Below are 17,967 nucleotides of genomic sequence, written 5' to 3' on the forward strand. Positions count from 1 at the left end.
CATAGTATGATGCCATTGTGTACATCTCTTAGCGTAGTAATAACCTATTTTTAATTTTTAACCACGTTCCAAAAACAACGTTGTTTCACGTAATTTTTTTCACACGACCTGCTGCAATATACATTTTGATAACTCATAATGTACATTATTTTAACACATAATGCACAATATCTTACCCCAAAATTTTCATTATTCTAACACATAATGTACATTATTCTAACTCATAAAATTTAGCGATGTCGTTTTGGACCGTAATCCTAACAATAATTTGCAAGCTCAGAGTGGCATTTGCAATAAAAGGATGGAGGAATTGGCTCTGGTCTTCTCTGCTGCATCCTACATGCATATATTATGTTTCTCATTTGTCTTCCCAGTCTTTAACTTTGTTGCATGTCTCATATGTTGTCTAGTTTCTGAGTTGTTATAATGTACTTTATTTATTATTTATATTGATGTCTGGTTTATGTAACATAGTTGTTGTTTGAATCTTTTGAATAAGGTAAGGTAACACTTGTGTGAGAGTAGAGTTGCTTAGTTAGAGTCGGACTTTGACTGAGTCGAATTCAAACGAAATTATAAGGGTTGTATGGTTCAAGTTGTATAACATAATTATGGGAATGTGAACTTTGAAATGCCACATTTTCATGTTTAGTTGAGGTTATTTCACTTTCCCATTCATAGTAAGCACAACTAAGCCTACCAATTATAATATAAAGAGGATTGTGCTTCCCCATTCAAAGTAGTAAGCACTCTCTATATTAGGCAAATTCCTATTTCTTGTAGGACTGCTAGTCTAAAATATGTATAAATATATTCCAACGTAAGACAACCAACATAGAATAGATAAGAGAACTAAGCCTAGTTTCTATTAAATCGTTGCTCGTATAAATGGAGGACCTCCCTCTTTCAGGTTATACACAATCATACAAATGCAACACTGTCGTCTATGTGCTCGACAAGATAAGAGCACTCTTGTTAGAGGACGACATTGAATACATCAAGGATGAACTAGAAAGAGTGATAGCTTTCCTGGGAGTGGAAGATGGTGATGCAGACATCAAGATGTGGGTTAATCAAGCCCGAGATGTTGCATATGACATTGAAGATACCATTGACGAGTTCATGCTCCTTGTACCAGCTGAGCATCAGTCTAATAGATTCTGCCGCATCATGTGGAGATTCTTTTTCTTCGTTAGGAACTTCAAATCACAGCAAAGGATTGCCTCTGAAATCCAAAGCATTAAATCCAATGTGCTGCGACATCAGAGGTGCTGTTATCCGTGTCATGCATATGAGATAGCAAATGACCGTAGAAGTGATGCACTTGTATTGGGAGAAGATGAGATTGTGGGAATTGAGAATGCCAGAAAAGAGTTAATTAGCTTGCTTCTGAAGAAGGATCATACACTCAGAGTGATTTCTGTAGTTGGGATGGGTGGTTCGGGGAAAACCACTCTGGTGAAAAGGGTATATGAAGATGCAGAACATTATTTCCAGAGCCATGCCTGGATAACAGTTTCTCAGACATTCAAGGTTGAAGAGGTCTTAAAAGACATGATTCTGCAGCTGTTTTCAGAGGTGAAGCAACCCGTCCCAGAAGGAATGAGCTCGATGAAGGCGAACAAGCTGAAAGTGATTGTGAAAGAGTTCCTGTTAAGGAGGAAGTATGTTCTTGTTTTTGATGATGTCTGGACTACTCGAGTTTGGGAAGCTATTAAACATGTTTTGCCTAAAGAAAAGTATGGCTGCCGTGTCATCATCTCAACGCGTCTTATGGATGTAGCTTCTTCTTCTAGCATTGATACAAATGGCTATATTTATGAGATGAAACCTTTGTCTGAACAAGTGTCTTGGGCCCTGTTGTGTCGAAAGGCATTTCATTCGAGCGAATGCCCATCACATTTAAGGGAAATTTTAAAGCAAATCTTGAAAAGATGTGGGGGATTGCCTCTTGCAATTGTGGCAATTGGTGGTGTTTTGGCAACAAAGAACAAGACTAACATCAATGAATGGGGAGCCCTTTATCACAGCTTTGGCCCTGAGTTTGAAGGCAATGATCAATTCGAAAGCCTGAGAATCATTCTGCTTCTTAGTTTCAATGATCTGCCTCAATATCTTAAACTTTGCTTTCTGTATTTGAGCATCTATCCAGAAGATCATTTGATTGAGCACAATACTCTGATTTATCAGTGGACAATGCAAGGCTTTGTGAAGCAAAAAGAGGGAAGGACAGTAGAAGAAGTTGCAGAAGGCTACCTCTTTGAACTCATAAACAGAAGCTTGATCATTCCTGTGAAGCTCAATAATGATGGAACCATGAAGCGTGGTCGAATCCATGACCTTTACCGGGAGATCATACTTTCGAAATCAAGAGATCACAATTTTGTCACCACAGCATGGCCTGAGAAAGCCCGGCACTTGTCAATCCAGGGCACATTGGGCAATGCAGAGATGAAAAGGCAAGGCACTAAACTTCCAATTCGATCTTTGCTTACATTTAATGTGACAGATTCTCAGTTCTCGTCACGCGTTGTTCAAATACTTGGCAGTTGTAGGGTGCTCAAAGTTTTGGATTTAAGAGGCACTTGTTTAGAAATAGTTCCCGAAGAAATTTTTGAATTGCTTCACTTAAGATACCTAAGTTTGAGAAGTACAAAGGTGAAAGTGCTCCCAAGATCAATTAAGAAGCTCAGAATGCTAGAGATATTGGATCTCAAGTATACATATGTCACTGAGCTGCCAGTTGAGATCTTAAAGCTTCAACATTTGAAGCACCTTCTAGTATATGGTGCAATACCATATTCATATCTACCCTATGATTATTCACCTGGTTTCAAGCCACCATCAGGGATAGGGCAATTGAGATATTTGCAGAAACTTGCATATATTGAGGTTAACCCTGGCAGTGGAGTAATTGAAGAAATAGGGAAACTGAATGAGCTGAAGAGACTCTGCATTCAGAAGTTGAGAACTGAAGATTGTAAAGCCATGTGCTCATCCATTGGAAAGCTCCACAAACTTCGATCACTGAATCTGAAATCGATAGGAGAAGATGTGATCCTAGATGTCAATTACCTTTCTTCGCCTCCTCCTCTTCTTCAAAACCTTTACTTGACAGGATCCTTGAGGGAGATGCCACATTGGATTAAATCTCTTCATAACCTCGTCAAAGTATACTTCCGATGGAGTAAACTCAAGGATGATCCACTTGAACATCTGCAAGACTTGCCTAACCTTGTCCATCTTGAATTTCTTGTGGGATATACTGGAGAAACTCTGCACTTCAATGCAGGGAAGTTCCGAAGCCTAAGACTGTTGAATCTGGATAAGTTAGAAGAGCTGAGAAATGTGGTGATTGGGGAGGGTGCAATGCCACATCTTGAGAAGCTGGTTATTCAGAGATGTAATCTGCTGGCAAGATTGCCTGCAGGAATCGAGTGTCTCTTCAATCTGAGATACCTTGAGTTTTTCGATATGACTGATGGTTTCATCTCGACCTTCCTTCCAGATAAACGAGGTGGAGATTATTGTAAAGTTTCACACATTTCTGAGGTTTATTATACATACTGGAAAGATGGTTGCTGGGAGGTGAATTCAGTAGAAAAGAAGCACGGGAGCAACACCTCTCGAGGGCCTGGAACTGCTGCTGCTAAGATCACTGGGCGGCGCAACTCACTCTAGTCTCCAACTTTTGACAGAAACATAAAACTTGATTATCATGCTGCATTGCAGCTCCTAATCCTGAGTTTTATACTTGTATTGTACATATGCTTGGCATTTTGTGCTTATTTTTCAGTTCTATTTTACAAGATTGTGCGATTTGCTGTTGTCTAAGAATGTATGATATATTGGAAATGCACTATCACAATACTGAAGCTAGAATTTCGAATGTTTTTTTTTTAATATCTTGACTAGGTATTGTTTGTTTCCTTAATTCTCTTAGCATCAGTTAGCATAGTACGATGCCATTGTGTACTATGTTAGTTCATTCAATTGCTGGAATCACGCCCAAGATGTTCGATGAAAGGCCTGGAGAAGGGTATGTAGGATGAGAAAAGAGTTTCTGATGCACAGGGCATCGCGTTCTCACCTTATTAGAAACTACACTAAAAAAAATTATTAATCACAAAAAATTAAATTTAGAATATATTTAAAAAATACAGAAAGAAAAATAAGTTGATTTGATCAATAAATAGTGAGTATGACAGATAAAATAATGGGAAGGGAAGCAACAATTGACTTAACTTCTTGGAAGGTGGAAAAAAACAATTAAGTAAAATATAACAACAATTCAAATAAAATTAAGGCAAAAACTCTCAAGCTCCCAAACAAACTATCCACTGTTGATGTCAAGATCAGTCGATCAGATATAGAAAATGAAGCTCTTAACAATGGAGACAAAATGATACGTAGTATTAAGCATAGAAAATAATTCCCCTTGTCTTCTACGCTTCCTCTCTTTCCAGTCAAAGAGGAAGTGCCATTTTTCTTCCTTCTTTTCCCATGCGCCGGAGCAGACAAAAGGCAAAAAAAAAAAAAAAAACTTCTTTTTCCATATCTGGTGTTCACCCTTCTACACGGCATACACCTCACATGACGCAAAGCACAAAACCAATATTGTACATGTTTGGGATGAACAAAAATAGCATAAGTGAATTTATATAATTGAAAGATTTGGTCCAAAAAAATGACCTTTTTTCCAAAGGAAGGATTGACCCATTCCTAACAAACTCTGCAATGTTGTGTTCTTGCTAATCTGCAGGTGTTTTTTTTTTATTTGTTTTGTTTTTCTCTCTTTTTAAGTAAATAATTACTGTACTCATGACTATTTTCTTCATTGTGTAGCCTGCTTAATGTCTAGTCTTGGATAGGGCTAGGACAAACACAGAATTTTGTGCACCACTCGATAGCTGCAGTGTGGGAGTTACACTCGATGTGATATACTGATATGCTCTCTTGTGGGCACCAGGGGTCCTTCCACGTAATAAGTCGATGAGTCGTCCGTAATTTATCCTCCACTATTCTGTTCGGCCGGATTCTCTTGTAGGCACTAGACACGGGTCCTCCCACTTAGTCACTGTAATTTATCCTCCACTATGGGTCAAGAGAATTTCGCCCGGGCAAGAGAGTTTGCTGTGGTGTGAATATGTTCTGGTGCCATATATAGCAAGTATCTGATAAAAGATTTCAAGAACATGATGTATCTGATAAAAGATTTCAAGAACATGATGTATCTAGTACTGCCACTTTGTGTATCCTACTTGATGATTCTATCACTAAAAATGCTGGTTTGCTCCAACTTATTAAAGAAGAGTTTGCTGGTCAACATTGATGTAACACCTTGTATTCACAGTTTTTTTTCCTCTCTCAGGGCCAATGAGGATTAAGCTCTTCAGTCTTTCATATAGTCTTCTGCCACCCATTCAAGTTGGTTGACAGCCAGGACCCTTCTCAGTTGAGTTCTTTAATCTTTAGTTTTGTTTTGTTGTCTTATAGTATTGGTTTATTTGAATTTTCAAATAGCTTTATGCATAAACTATGATGGCAAAGCAGACTTTGGGTTGGCTTTCTATAATTCTATTTTAATCTACCTAACAGAAGTTCATTTGCTTGGCAATTTCCTACCTTTACTGGAATTTCAGTCTTCACATCCTGGAAAACTATTTAGTCTATGTTATTGAGCTTGTCTTTTATATATAATGGTGTTAAAATCAATGAAATTTCTTACAATTTTCCAATACATCAAGAATGACTCAGCATCAACATTCCAAAACAATATAGGACAAACCTTGAATGGGACTGGGAGTAGGTCTCAATGTCTCATGCTGAAAATGACCTAGACCAGATCAGTTGTCTCATGAGGCCATGGACCTGCAGAATTTTCTTAGAAATTCATATGTTTTTCATTGACTCAGGCTCTGAACACTCACAGGTAATCTTTCATATCCATCCACATGTTTCTTTCCTCCCATCCATTTCCAGCTACTCAATTCATCTCGATCTGTTCATCTTTTAGCTCTATATTTTCACGCACATTAGGCATATATGATTTATCTAACTTGAGCAGCCTATACATTGAGGCTTCTATTGTTGTTTCTTTTTCTTGTTAAAGCTAAACAAGAGTGAGAGTGAGAGCTGAACTGGAATAAGTGTTAGAAGCCTTGTCATTTTCTATGCTGTAGCAAGTCAATTTATTGTCAAGTAGCAACTCAAATTCAAATTTAATACCAGCCAATTCCAACTACTCTTGCAAAATATTAAATCTTGAGGGTTGACTTGGGAGACTTGTAAAAGGTGTTGGCTAGTATAAATGGAGGACCTCCCTCTTTCAGGTTATGCACAATCATACAAATACAATCTTGAACATACAGAACATATGGCAGAGTGTACTGTCGTTTTTGTGCTCGACAAAATAACGGTCTTGTTAGAGGCAAAAGTGGTACTGCTGCACGGGCTCAAAGACGAAATTGAATACATCAAGGATGAACTAGAAAGGGTGATAGCTTTCCTTGGAGTTGCTGATACGGTGGAAGATGGTGATGCAGAGATCAAGGTCTGGGTTAAGCAAGTCCGAGAGGTTGCATATGACATTGAAGATACCATTGATGAGTTCTTGCTCCTTGTACCTGCTGAGCAACAATCTAGTAGATTCTGTGGCTTCCTGTGGAGATTCTTTTTCTCCATTAGGAACTTGAAATCACAGCAAAGGGTTGCTTCTGAAATCCAAAGCATCAAATCCAGGGTGGGCAACATTGCAAAGGGACATCAGAGGTACCGTTACAGGTATCATGTCGCCGACCAAGTCTCAAGCACTAGTTACGCTTATGAGATAGCAAATGACCATCGAAGTGATGCACTTCTATTGGAAGAAGATGAGATTGTAGGAATTGAAAAACCCAGAAAAGAGCTAATTAGCTTGCTTCTGAAGGTCGACCCTACACTCAAAGTGATTTCTGTAGTCGGAATGGGTGGTTCTGGGAAAACCACTCTGGTGAAAATGGTATATGATGATGTGAAGAAACATTTCCAGAGCCATGCCTGGATAACAGTTTCTCAGACATTCAAGGTTGAAGAGATCTTGAAAGACATGATTCGACAGCTGTTTTCAGAAGTGAAGCAACCCGTCCCTGAAGGAATGACCTCAATGAATGCAAACAAACTGAAAGTGATTGTGAAAGAGTTCCTGTTAAGGAGGAAGTATGTTCTTGTTTTTGATGATGTCTGGACTGCTCGAGTTTGGGAAGCTATTAAGCATGTGTTGCCTAAAGAAAAGCATGGCTGTCGTGTCATGATCTCAACACGTCTTATGGATGTAGCTTCTTCTTCTAGCATTGATACAAACGGCTATATTTATGAGATGACACCCTTGTCTGAAGAAGTGTCTTGGGCCCTCTTGTGCCGGAAGACATTTCATGCTAGCTCATGCCCATCACATTTAAGAGAGATTTTAAAGCAAATCTTGAAAAGATGTGGGGGATTGCCTCTTGCAATTGTGGCCATTGGTGGTGTTTTGGCAACAAAGAACAAGACCGGCATCAATGAATGGGGAGTCCTTTATCACAGCCTTGGCCCTGATTTTGAAGGCAATGATCAGTTTGAAAGCATGAGAATTATTCTGCTTCTGAGTTTCAATGATCTGCCTCAATATCTTAAATTGTGTTTTTTGTATTTGAGCATCTATCCAGAAGATCATTTGATTGAGCACAATACTCTGATTTATCAGTGGACAATGGAAGGCTTTGTAAAGCAAAAAGAGGGAAGGACAGCAGAAGAAGTTGCAGAAGGCTATCTCTTTGAACTCATAAATAGAAGCTTAATCCTTCCTGTGAAGCTCAATGATGATGGAAGCATGAAGCAGGGTCGAATCCATGATCTTTACCGGGAGATCATCCTTTCAAAATCAACAGATCACAATTTTGTCACCACAACAGATGAAGAGACTGCAGCGTGGCCTGAGAAAGCCCGGCACTTGTCAGTCCATGGCACATTGGGCAATGCACAAATGAAAAGGCAAGGGACTAAACTTCGATCTTTGCTTACATTTGATGTGACAGATTCTCAGTTCTCGTCATACATCGTTCAAATACTCAGTAGCTGTAGGTTTATCAAAGTTTTGGACTTGAGAAACACTTCTTTAGAAATAGTTCCTGAAGAAATTTTTCAATTGCTTCACTTAAGATATTTAAGTTTGAGAAGTACAAAGGTGAAAGTGCTTCCAAGGTCAATTAAGAAGCTCAGAATGCTAGAGATATTGGATCTCAAGTATACATTTGTTACTGAGCTGCCAGTTGAGATCTTAAAACTTCAACATTTGCGGCACCTTATAGTCTATACTCATGCCTCATTTGCATATCTACCATATAATTGCTCACCAGGGTTTAAGGCACCAAAAGGGTTAGGAAAGTTGAGATCTTTAGAGAAACTTGTGTATGTTGAGGCTAACCCTGGTAGTGGCACAATAGAAGAAATAGGGAAACTAAATGAGCTGAAGAGACTCTGCGTTCTGAAGTTGAGAACTGAAGATGGTAAAGCTGTGTGCTCATCCATTGAGAAGCTCCTGAAACTTCGATCGCTGAATCTGAAATCAATAGAAGAAGATGTGATCCTAGATGTCAATTACCTTTCTTCACCTCCTCCTCTTCTTCAACGCCTTTACTTGACAGGATACATGGGGAAGATGCCACATTGGATAAAGTCTCTTCATAACCTGGTCAAAATATACTTACGATGGAGTAAACTCAAGGATGACCCACTTGAACATCTTCAAGATTTGCCTAATCTTGTCCATCTTGAATTTCTTGTGGGTTATACTGGAGAATATATGCACTTCAATGCTGGGAAGTTTCAAAGCCTAAGACTGTTGAATCTGGATAAGTTAGAAGAGCTGAGAAATGTGGTGATTGGGGAGGGTGCAATGCCGCATCTTGAGAAGCTGGTTATTCAGAGATGTAATCTGCTGGCAAGCGTGCCTGCAGGAATCGAGTGTCTCTTCAATCTGAGATACCTTGAATTTTTCGATATGACTGATGATTTCATCTCGACTTTCCTTCCAGGTAAACGAGGTGAAGATTATTGTAAAGTTTCACACATTTCTGAGGTTTATTATACATACTGGAAAGATGGTTGCTGGGAGGTGAACTCAGTCCAGGAGACCTCTGGTGGTCCTGGAACTGCTGTTAAGATCTCTGGACATCGCAATTTCCTATAGTTCTCTACTCCTGGTAATAGCATGAAGTTTTTAACCTTATCATCTCTAAACTCCCTAGTTAAGATACATTTCAGGTCCACTTTCATATCTTCAATCTGTGTTTCCACTTTCATGTCTGGACAATCTGCAGGAGCTAAATTGGTATAACCATTTATTGTTCAAGTATGAATTGATGGGTTATTAATTATTATACACACTGGAGCCAATGCATGCTAGCCAGCCCAGACTCCCAGAGTGGCATTTGCAATAAAAAGGATGGAGGAATTGGCTCTGGTGTTCTCTGCTGCATCCTACATGCATATATGATGTTTCTCATTTGTCTTCCCAATCTTTAACTTTGTCTGTTGCATGTCTCATATGTTGTCTACTTTCTGGAGTTGTAATAATGTACTTTTGATTGATGTTTGGCTTATGTAACATGGTTGTTGTTTGAACCTTTTTGAATAAAACCAAACACGAAATCTAACCTTGCTGGTAATCTAACATTCATAAAATTTAGCATTCCATGGTAATCTAACATTTCGTGAATCAAATGCTTCTAAAAGATATATGAAAGAACACAAGATCCAACCTTAGCCGCCACGGTGTGAGAGTTCCGCCTAATGTGGCAGGTTTCTTGTGAGCACCATATATTGATTTTCTCACCTAATGAATTGTTGAGTCGCTATGATTTATCCTTCCACTATCTTGTTGGCCCAGAGTGTGAGACTTTAGGGGCGATGAACTTTTGCTTTTGTGGACAAAGTTAAACTTGTTTTTATATATTCAATTCAATATGACTAATCACACATCTGGTCTCTCAATTGTTGACTATTATGTATTTCAGTAAATTATTTTTAATTCTTGTCAATGTGGTCTCAGCACTTTTACTTTGTTGTAAATTTAATTTTTCAAAATGTAAGATAGTCAAATCTCAATTATTTACTCGAGGGATTAAATTTACAATATGATAAAACAATTAAACACTATATTAATTAAAGTTAAAAATAAGAGACTAAATTACAGAATAGTCAATTAAAGAATTAAAAGTGGGATTATTCTTATTCAATAGTATATGATATAGAAAATGAAGCTCTTAACTTAAAATAATATATATATTTTTAAAATGATATTAAGCACAGAAAATAACTGCCCTTGTCTGCCACGCTTCCTCTTTTTCCCGTCAAAGAGGAAGTGCCGGATCGGAAGAGCCATTTTTCTTCCTTCTTTTCCCATGCGCCGGAGCAGACAAAAGGCCAAAAAAAAGAAACAATTCTTTTTCCATGTCTGGTTTTCACCCTTTTACACGGCATACACCACACATGACGCAAACCACAAAACCAATATTGTACATATTTGGGATGAACAAAAATAGCACAAGTGAAAAAGATTTGGTCAAAAAATTTTACCTTTTTCCAAAGGAAGGAATGACCCATTCCTAACAAACTCTGCAATGTTGTGTGTCTTGCTAATCTGCAGGTATTTTTTGACTTACCAATGAGGTCCTATCCATTAGTATTACACAGAAGAAATCAAATCAATTATAGACACTAATACAATTACTCTGCTTATGACTATTAGCCTGCTTAATGTCTATCCTGGGATAGGGCTAGTACAAACACAGAATTTTGTGCTGCACCCAACAGCTGCAGGGTGGGAGTTACACTTAATGTAATAGGCTCTCTTGTGGGCACCAATCCTTGTGGGCCCGATTCTTTTGTAGGCATCAGACACACGGTTCTCTCATCTAGTCATTGTAATTTATCCTCCACTATCCTATCAGACCGGGGTGTAGGGCATGGGCAAAGAGAATTTCCCCAGGGCAAGAGATTTGGTGCCATATAAGCAAGTATCTGATAAAAGATTTCAAGAACATGATGTATCTAATACTGCCACTTTGTGTATCCAACTGGTGATTCTATCACTAAAAATGCAGGTTTGCTCCAACTTATTAAAGAAGAATTTGCTGGTCAACATTGATGTAACACCTTGTATTCACAGTTGTTCTTTTCTCTCTCAGGGCCAATGGGGATTAAGCTCTTCAGTCTTTCATATAGTCTTCTGCCACCCATTCAAGTTGGTTGACAGCCAGGACCCTTCTCAGTTGAGTTCTTTAATCTTTAGTTTTGTTTTGTTGTCTTATAGTATTGGTTTATTTGAATTTTCAAATAGCTATATGCATAAACTATGATATCAAAGCAGACTTTGGGTTGGCTTTCTATTTTCATCTACCTAACAGAAGTTCATTTGCTTGGCAATTTCCTACCTTTACTGAAATTTCAGTCTTCACATCCTAGAAAGTTATTAAGAAATCGCACCACACTTTACTTTCACAAAATCAGTGGTTCTTATTTTGCCTCCAGAGTCTAGATGTTCATACTATAATATATGAATTTCATGTATGAATTGATGCATAAGTTGCTATATCGCCTTGTTGATAACTTCAGAATAGAAACCCCTCATGAAGACAAGAAAAACCTGAGTATAGATGGATTTATGCATGGGAGATTATTTAATTGAATTTATTCTTGAGAATGTTACCCTTTTATTGGAAGAACAGGTGAATTTATTGAAAGGAGTCAAGGAGGAAGTTGAGTACATCAGAGATGAACTGGAAAGAATGATAGCTTTCCTTGGAGTAGCGGATTCCATGGAAGAGAAAGATGCAGAACTCAAAGTGTGGGTTAAGCAAGTACGAGATGCAGCCTATGACATTGAAGAAACTCTTGATCAGTTTGTTCTCCATCAGACTAATATTTGTGCTCAATATGGACCCTTCAATTTCCTTGTCAGATTATGTCTTAAAATCAGTAAATTGCGAGCTCGCTTGGCTATTGCTTCTAAAGTTCAAAGCCTCAAATCAAGAGTAAGCAATATTTCTGAGAGACATCAACGATATTGTTTCAAGTTTAATGTCCCGGACCAAGGTTCGAGCTTGACACCTGCCAACAGCTTTGCAACTGATTGTAGAGGCGATGCACTTCTACTTGAAGAATGTGAGCTTGTTGGCATTGATGGCCGCAAAAGACAAGTAATTGGGTGGCTTTTGGAGGTGGGTTCCGGACTCAAAGTTGTTTCGATAGTTGGGATGGGAGGACTGGGGAAGTCCACTTTGGCTAAGAAAGTTTATGATGATGCAGCAGTGAGGAAACATTTCCACAGCCACGCTTGGATAACTGTCTCTGAGTCTTTCAAGATCGAGGACGTTCTCAAGGACTTAGTTCAACAGCTCTTTGATGAAGTAAAGCAGCCGCTTCCTGAAGGACTGAATACCATGAATGCTATTAGGCTGAAAGAAGTAGCAAAAGAATTCCTGCTTGGGAGAAGGTACATAGTTGTCTTTGATGATGTGTGGGCTATCGCAGTTTGGCAATCTATTCAGCTTGCATTGCCTAATAAAAATGATGGAAGCCGTGTGATTCTAACTACTAGAATCAATGATGTGGGTTCCTATTCTGTCCTAGAATCCAATGGGTATAAGTATGAGCTCAAGCCTCTGACAGAGGAAGAGTCCTGGACTCTGTTTTCTCGTAAAACATTTCAAGGGAGTGCTTGCCCCTCACACTTGGAAGAAATTTCGGAAAACATCTTAAAAAAATGTGGGGGATTGCCGCTGGCAATTGTAGCCATTTCTGGGGTCTTGACTTCAAAGAACAAGAATAATATTGAGGAGTGGCAGGTGTTCAACCGCCACCTTGGCTTTGAATTGGAAGCAAACTACAGACTCGAGAGTATCAGAGTCATTTTGCAGATTAGTTTCAAAGAGCTCCCTTTCTATCTAAAGCCATGCCTTCTGTATATGAGCATCTTTCCGGAGAATCATTTGATTGAGCACAACACACTGATCCGGCTGTGGATAGCAGAAGGTTTTGTGAAAGAGAGAGAGGGGAGGACACTAGAAGAAGTTGCAGAAGGCTATCTTAATGAACTCATCAACAGAAGCTTGATCCATGCCATCCAAAGCAATGATGATGGAAGCCTCAAGTTAGGCCACATCCACGACTTCTATCGGGAGATTGCTGTTTCAAAATCTCGAGATCATAATTTTGTGTCAACTGTCAATGAACATATCACTACATGGCCAAATAAAGTTCGGTGCCTATCAGTTCATGGCACTTTTGGAGGTGTACAGAATAAAAGGTATGTTGCCAGACTCCGGTCTTTGCTTACATTTGATGTAATAGATAGCCAGTCGACATCTTGTGCAGTCCAGTTGCTCAGTAGCTGCAAGATGGTGAGAGTTTTAGATCTGAGAGGAGTTCCTCTAGAAATTTTTCCGAAAGAAATTCTGAAACTGCTTCATCTAAGATACTTGAGCTTGAGAAGTACCAGAATAAAGATGATTCCCAGATCTATCAAGAATCTCCAAAATCTTGAGATCTTGGATCTTAAACAGACTTTGGTTACTGAGTTGCCTGTCGAGATTCTCAAACTTCAATTCATTCGCCAACTTTTAGTGTATTACCATGGGCAGTACTCATATCCATCTTTTGAGCCATTTGAACACTTGCACGGTTTTAAGGCACCAGTGGGAATAGGAGGCTTGTCTCGCTTACAGAAACTCAGCTTCGTTGAGTTAAACCATGGCAGCGGTATTATAAGAGAAATAGGGATGATGACTGATCTGAGGAGACTTAGCATTACAAAGTTGAGAAGGGAAGACAGTGAAACATTGTGTTCCAGTATTGAAAAGCTCCAAAAGCTCCGCTCGTTAAGCATAAGATCACTGGAAGGATGCGAAATCCTTGATCTAAGCTTCATGTCTTCTCCTCCACGCTTTCTTCAGCGGCTATATCTGAAGGGCTGCTTACAAAAGGTGCCACATTGGGTACAGACTCTTCAAGGCCTGGTAAAAGTATATTTCCAGTGGAGCCAATTAATGGAGAATCCGCTAGAATATCTCCAAGACTTACCAAACCTTGTACACATCGAGTTTCTCAGGTGTTATGTTGGAGAGACGCTTTGTTTCAAGGGTGGGAAATTCGAGAAGCTGAGACTGTTAGATCTCGACAGATTGGAAGGCCTAAGATCTGTAACAATGGAGGTAGGTTCAGTTCCTCTTCTTGAGAAGCTAGTCATTAGAAGATGTAACTCTCTGGAGAGAGTGCCTGCTGGAATCGAACGCGTGGTAAACATGAAGTTCCTTGAGTTCATAGACATGCCAGAAGACTTTGTAGAGATATTTCTTCCTGATCGACAGGGCTTAGATCACTGCAGAATTGCACACATTCCCGAGGTTTATTACGCGTATTGGAAGGAAGGTCGATGGATGGTTTACTCACTCGAGGATACACTGGTGAAGGAAGACTGCAACAAATCTGCCATGAACACATATGAACAAAGGAAATGGCTCTAGCTAGTAATTGATGGCTATTGCAATGTTCTTTGATTTTGCTTTTGAAATTAAGCTTATAGTAATATAGTCTCACTTCATTTAATTTGAGTTTGATATATCTTTTCGCTTCTTATATATAGTAGTGTTTAATCTAAGAAATTTGTTGCTCAAAGAGGAATCTTGTACTTTTGGTGTAGAGATTGCATGCGCGTATCTAATACCTCTTGTGCACCAATGAGCATTAGGTTTATGTAGAATGAAAACACAATTCAGTTTTATTTGAGCTTGAAATAAGTTTAGGGGGAACAACTTTGACTATAAAATTAGCATAAAGTTTTTTGAACATCTAATTAATATAATACTCCTAAAATTAAAATGAAGATAAAGTTTGAATAATAATATATGGATTAAATAGACATTTTAGTTGAGTAGATCAAACTAGCTTAATGAAGACAGATTGCATTTTGGAGGTTATTTTGATGGATTCTTCTGCCCGTCATACACTCATACTTGCTAGTCAAACATGTATAGCCAACAACTTTTCATATATATATTTCCTGGAGTTTACTTCCTTCTAGTCAATGCCTATATATGTTTCTGCAAATTTCAAGGTAATGATGCCAATGTTAAATTTCGTAGGTTTCAGAGAACTACCCGCTACTGGAGATGTATATTTACTTGATTCTCCAGCTGTGCATACTGATATACTGATGATATGTGGTGTAAAGTAAATGATAAATCGCGTGAAGGTATTCACTCTGCAGTTCTTGTTTTCTTGTCAATTTTGCAAATTTTCACTTTATTTCGTTTTATGTATAATGACATGTTTCTTATCAAATCTTTGAAGTTCTGAATCCATTTCTGGAGCAGGTTCAAGTTGTAATTATATATTCATCTAAATACTGAAAATCATTTGGCTAGAACTAACTTTCCTAAGTCTAGCAGAAAGTCAACCTGCAGTTCGTTTTCATCAAGTCAATGGCTTTTCTTTGCTTCTAGATGTCAGGAAATGGTGTTTCAGAGCTGAAAATCTATGTTAAGCAAGAAAGGGAAACCCGATGGGAGAAGTAGATATGGCGGGTTATATTGTTTGGTCACGTTAGTTCTTGACAAGATTACTCTTTTGTTGGAAGAAAATTAAAAGGCGAATTTGTTGGAGGGGGTTGAGGAGGAAGTTGAGTTCATTAGAGATATGATGAACTGGAAAAAATGAAAACTGCAACAAATCTGCCATCACCACCTATGGCAGAAGGAATTGGCTCTAGTATATCATGGATCTCAACCTTCATATATTCCATAAGCTTTGTCTGTATATATTCCTTATCTGGCCTGTAAATCAGTTTCACTTTGAAATATGTAGTTTTTTCTATGGTTTTCAAGAGTTGGTGCTATTCATAATGTGCATATTTTTAGCAGATAACTCTGTTCTCGAGATTATTAACTTCATTTCTTGTGAGAAACTCAATTTGCTTACTAGTTTATGAGAGACCTTTGGGTTACTAGTTGTGTGTGGCCTTGTGCATCAGATGTTTCACTGATCTGTATGAAGATGTGACATACGTGGTGAATTATAGCTCTTGGCTATAGTTTAATTAATTTGATCAATCTAAATTCTAAAGAGAGAAAACCCTCTTGATCTTTTGTTAGTATCTGGTAGATGCAAAATTTGATTCCTACCAATTAAAAGGAGGTATGCAACTGACCTATTGTAACACTATCAACACTATCTAGGATAGTGTATAGATACTTTGAAAACCTGTAAACTTTCGCGAAACAGGTTATTAAAAAGAATCACTAGCTAGCTAGTAATCACGAGATGTAGGGTTTGATGCACTTAGGAGATCTATATATAAATCGTTGAGAGTTGAGACCTATCTCGCGATTTACTTAATTCTTTTAGTGAGATTTCGCAATTCTTAGGATTGGGGTGAAAACTGAAAAGTGGATTATATTATAGTTTAGCAAGCAGAATGCAGAATGATGATTTAATTTGTTGCCATTTCATGAAACTTTTGTTGAACTGCACCGGAGACATGCATACATGCATGCAAGTCATATGAGTGGGAGTTAGGACGGCAGCACGAAACAGCACCACCTACATACTCCAATCTCCGCTATATATTTCGATCCCTATACTTGGTACGATCGAGAAGAAGTCTGAGATCAGATCAGAGGTTTTAATTTGGCAGACAACTAATTAATTAAACTTAATTAATTAGGTGCAGCTAGCTAGGAATTGATCGAAATGAAGAAGGTCTGGCAGGAGAGTTATTTTTGGGTGTGGTTAGTGGTGTGGTTGGTTGTAATGGCGAGTGTGGTGCGGGAAAGCAAGGCCACCCCTTGCGGTTCCACTTTCATCTCTGCAATTATTCAGCTCTTACCCTGCAGGCCCGCCGTCTCCGCTTTCAGGCCCTTCCCGCCCTCCGAGGCTTGCTGCGCCGCCGTCAGGTCTCTCGGCCAGCCCTGCCTCTGCCTCGTCGTCAACGGCCCTCCCATCGTCGGCGTTGACCGCAACATGGCTTTGCAGCTCCCAGATAAATGCACTGCCAACTTTGAACCGTGTAAGCCCGGCCCCTCTCATCTTCTTAACAAATATTCTACATTTAATTTTGTCTTAATTAACAGTTAATATAGTCACAACATTTCAAGTTTAACTTTTACTGGGATTGTCTAATGGTCTTCATTCGACTGTCTCGGAACTTCTAATGACCTTATTAGTTTGAATCAGTTACGAGTAACCTAATCTGATTTATGCCAGGATCCTTTACAACTAAGATTTCAAAGCGAATTTCATTGGGTATGCATTTTTGGTGGTGGGGGTTCAATAATAGATTGTACTTTGTTAAGTATATAGTATAACTCAACAAAACATGAAATATTTCCTATTAATGCACATTAAAATTTTAAAATACCACACAGTACAATTTAAATTGTTCATATTATAATAGAGATGTCAAAACGGGCTATGTAGAGTTGTCAAAATGGACGTTCCCAACCCGTGTTGGGGTGGGCAACATGTAAACTTGAAATTTGTAGACATTATGAATTTCTGCTAAGCTTAAAGGGCTGTACTACAACTGTTGTTACATGTGCAGGTGAGCTTGGGAAGTAATGTTATAGGGTGGGAAGATGGAAATGAATAAACAAGGATATGGAGGGCAGTTCTCTCTTTTCCTTATTACTAGACTAGATAGAGATGACATGTTTTAGTAGAGATGATTTATTAGCTTTTATCTAGAATAAAAGTTTATTACAATATATAGTTGCGTTACGTTAAAAAAGTTATTACAATAGTTAGGTTAATTGCATGTATCTAACTTGATTAGTATAATGCATTGCCTGCAAGTTTAAAATGTTTTGCTTAACCAAAGTCTACAAGCTAATTTGTCTAAATTAGAGTCATTATTCGCTACCATTTAATCTGTGTCGAGATTTGTGCTCCCGT

At 38.5% G+C, this 17,967-nt stretch overlaps 3 protein-coding genes and 1 long non-coding RNA gene across 7 annotated transcripts; all 4 read left to right on the plus strand.

Annotated features, from left to right (window-relative positions):
- The first annotated feature begins 888 nt into the window (after positions 1 to 888).
- Positions 889 to 3,681, plus strand: LOC116014709 (disease resistance protein RPM1-like). The gene has a single exon (XM_031254651.1). It carries the CDS (start codon positions 889 to 891, stop codon positions 3,679 to 3,681), a length of 2,793 nt encoding a protein of 930 aa, XP_031110511.1.
- A 936-nt stretch (positions 3,682 to 4,617) lies between these two features.
- On the plus strand, positions 4,618 to 9,676 carry LOC116017605 (disease resistance protein RPM1-like). Of its 3 annotated transcripts, none has more exons than XM_031258216.1 (4): positions 4,618 to 4,762; positions 5,372 to 5,454; positions 5,782 to 9,221; positions 9,339 to 9,676. In XM_031258216.1, exon 3 carries the CDS (start codon positions 6,311 to 6,313, stop codon positions 9,206 to 9,208), a length of 2,898 nt encoding a protein of 965 aa, XP_031114076.1. In that variant the 5' UTR covers positions 4,618 to 4,762; positions 5,372 to 5,454; positions 5,782 to 6,310; the 3' UTR covers positions 9,209 to 9,221; positions 9,339 to 9,676. The 3 variants fall into 3 exon arrangements, with proteins under 3 accessions (XP_031114076.1, XP_031114077.1, XP_031114075.1); XM_031258217.1 differs by having other exon boundaries at positions 5,782 to 5,932; positions 6,333 to 9,676; XM_031258215.1 differs by having other exon boundaries at positions 5,782 to 9,676.
- Positions 9,677 to 10,397: 721 nt separating this feature from the next.
- Positions 10,398 to 14,727, plus strand: LOC116017607 (disease resistance protein RPM1-like). Of its 2 annotated transcripts, none has more exons than XM_031258219.1 (3): positions 10,398 to 10,666; positions 11,208 to 11,290; positions 11,748 to 14,727. In XM_031258219.1, exon 3 carries the CDS (start codon positions 11,808 to 11,810, stop codon positions 14,541 to 14,543), a length of 2,736 nt encoding a protein of 911 aa, XP_031114079.1. In that variant the 5' UTR covers positions 10,398 to 10,666; positions 11,208 to 11,290; positions 11,748 to 11,807; the 3' UTR covers positions 14,544 to 14,727. The 2 variants fall into 2 exon arrangements, with proteins under 2 accessions (XP_031114079.1, XP_031114078.1); XM_031258218.1 differs by lacking the exon at positions 10,398 to 10,666 and adding an exon at positions 10,987 to 11,123.
- Positions 14,728 to 14,892: 165 nt separating this feature from the next.
- On the plus strand, positions 14,893 to 15,937 carry LOC116017608. Its single transcript, XR_004097938.1, has 2 exons — positions 14,893 to 15,271; positions 15,522 to 15,937. It is a non-coding gene; the product is annotated as an uncharacterized LOC116017608 (long non-coding RNA).
- Positions 15,938 to 17,967: the final 2,030 nt, after the last annotated feature.

Source organism: Ipomoea triloba, chromosome 4, assembly GCF_003576645.1.
Source record: "Ipomoea triloba cultivar NCNSP0323 chromosome 4, ASM357664v1".
NCBI classification, from domain to species: Eukaryota; Viridiplantae; Streptophyta; class Magnoliopsida; order Solanales; family Convolvulaceae; genus Ipomoea; species Ipomoea triloba.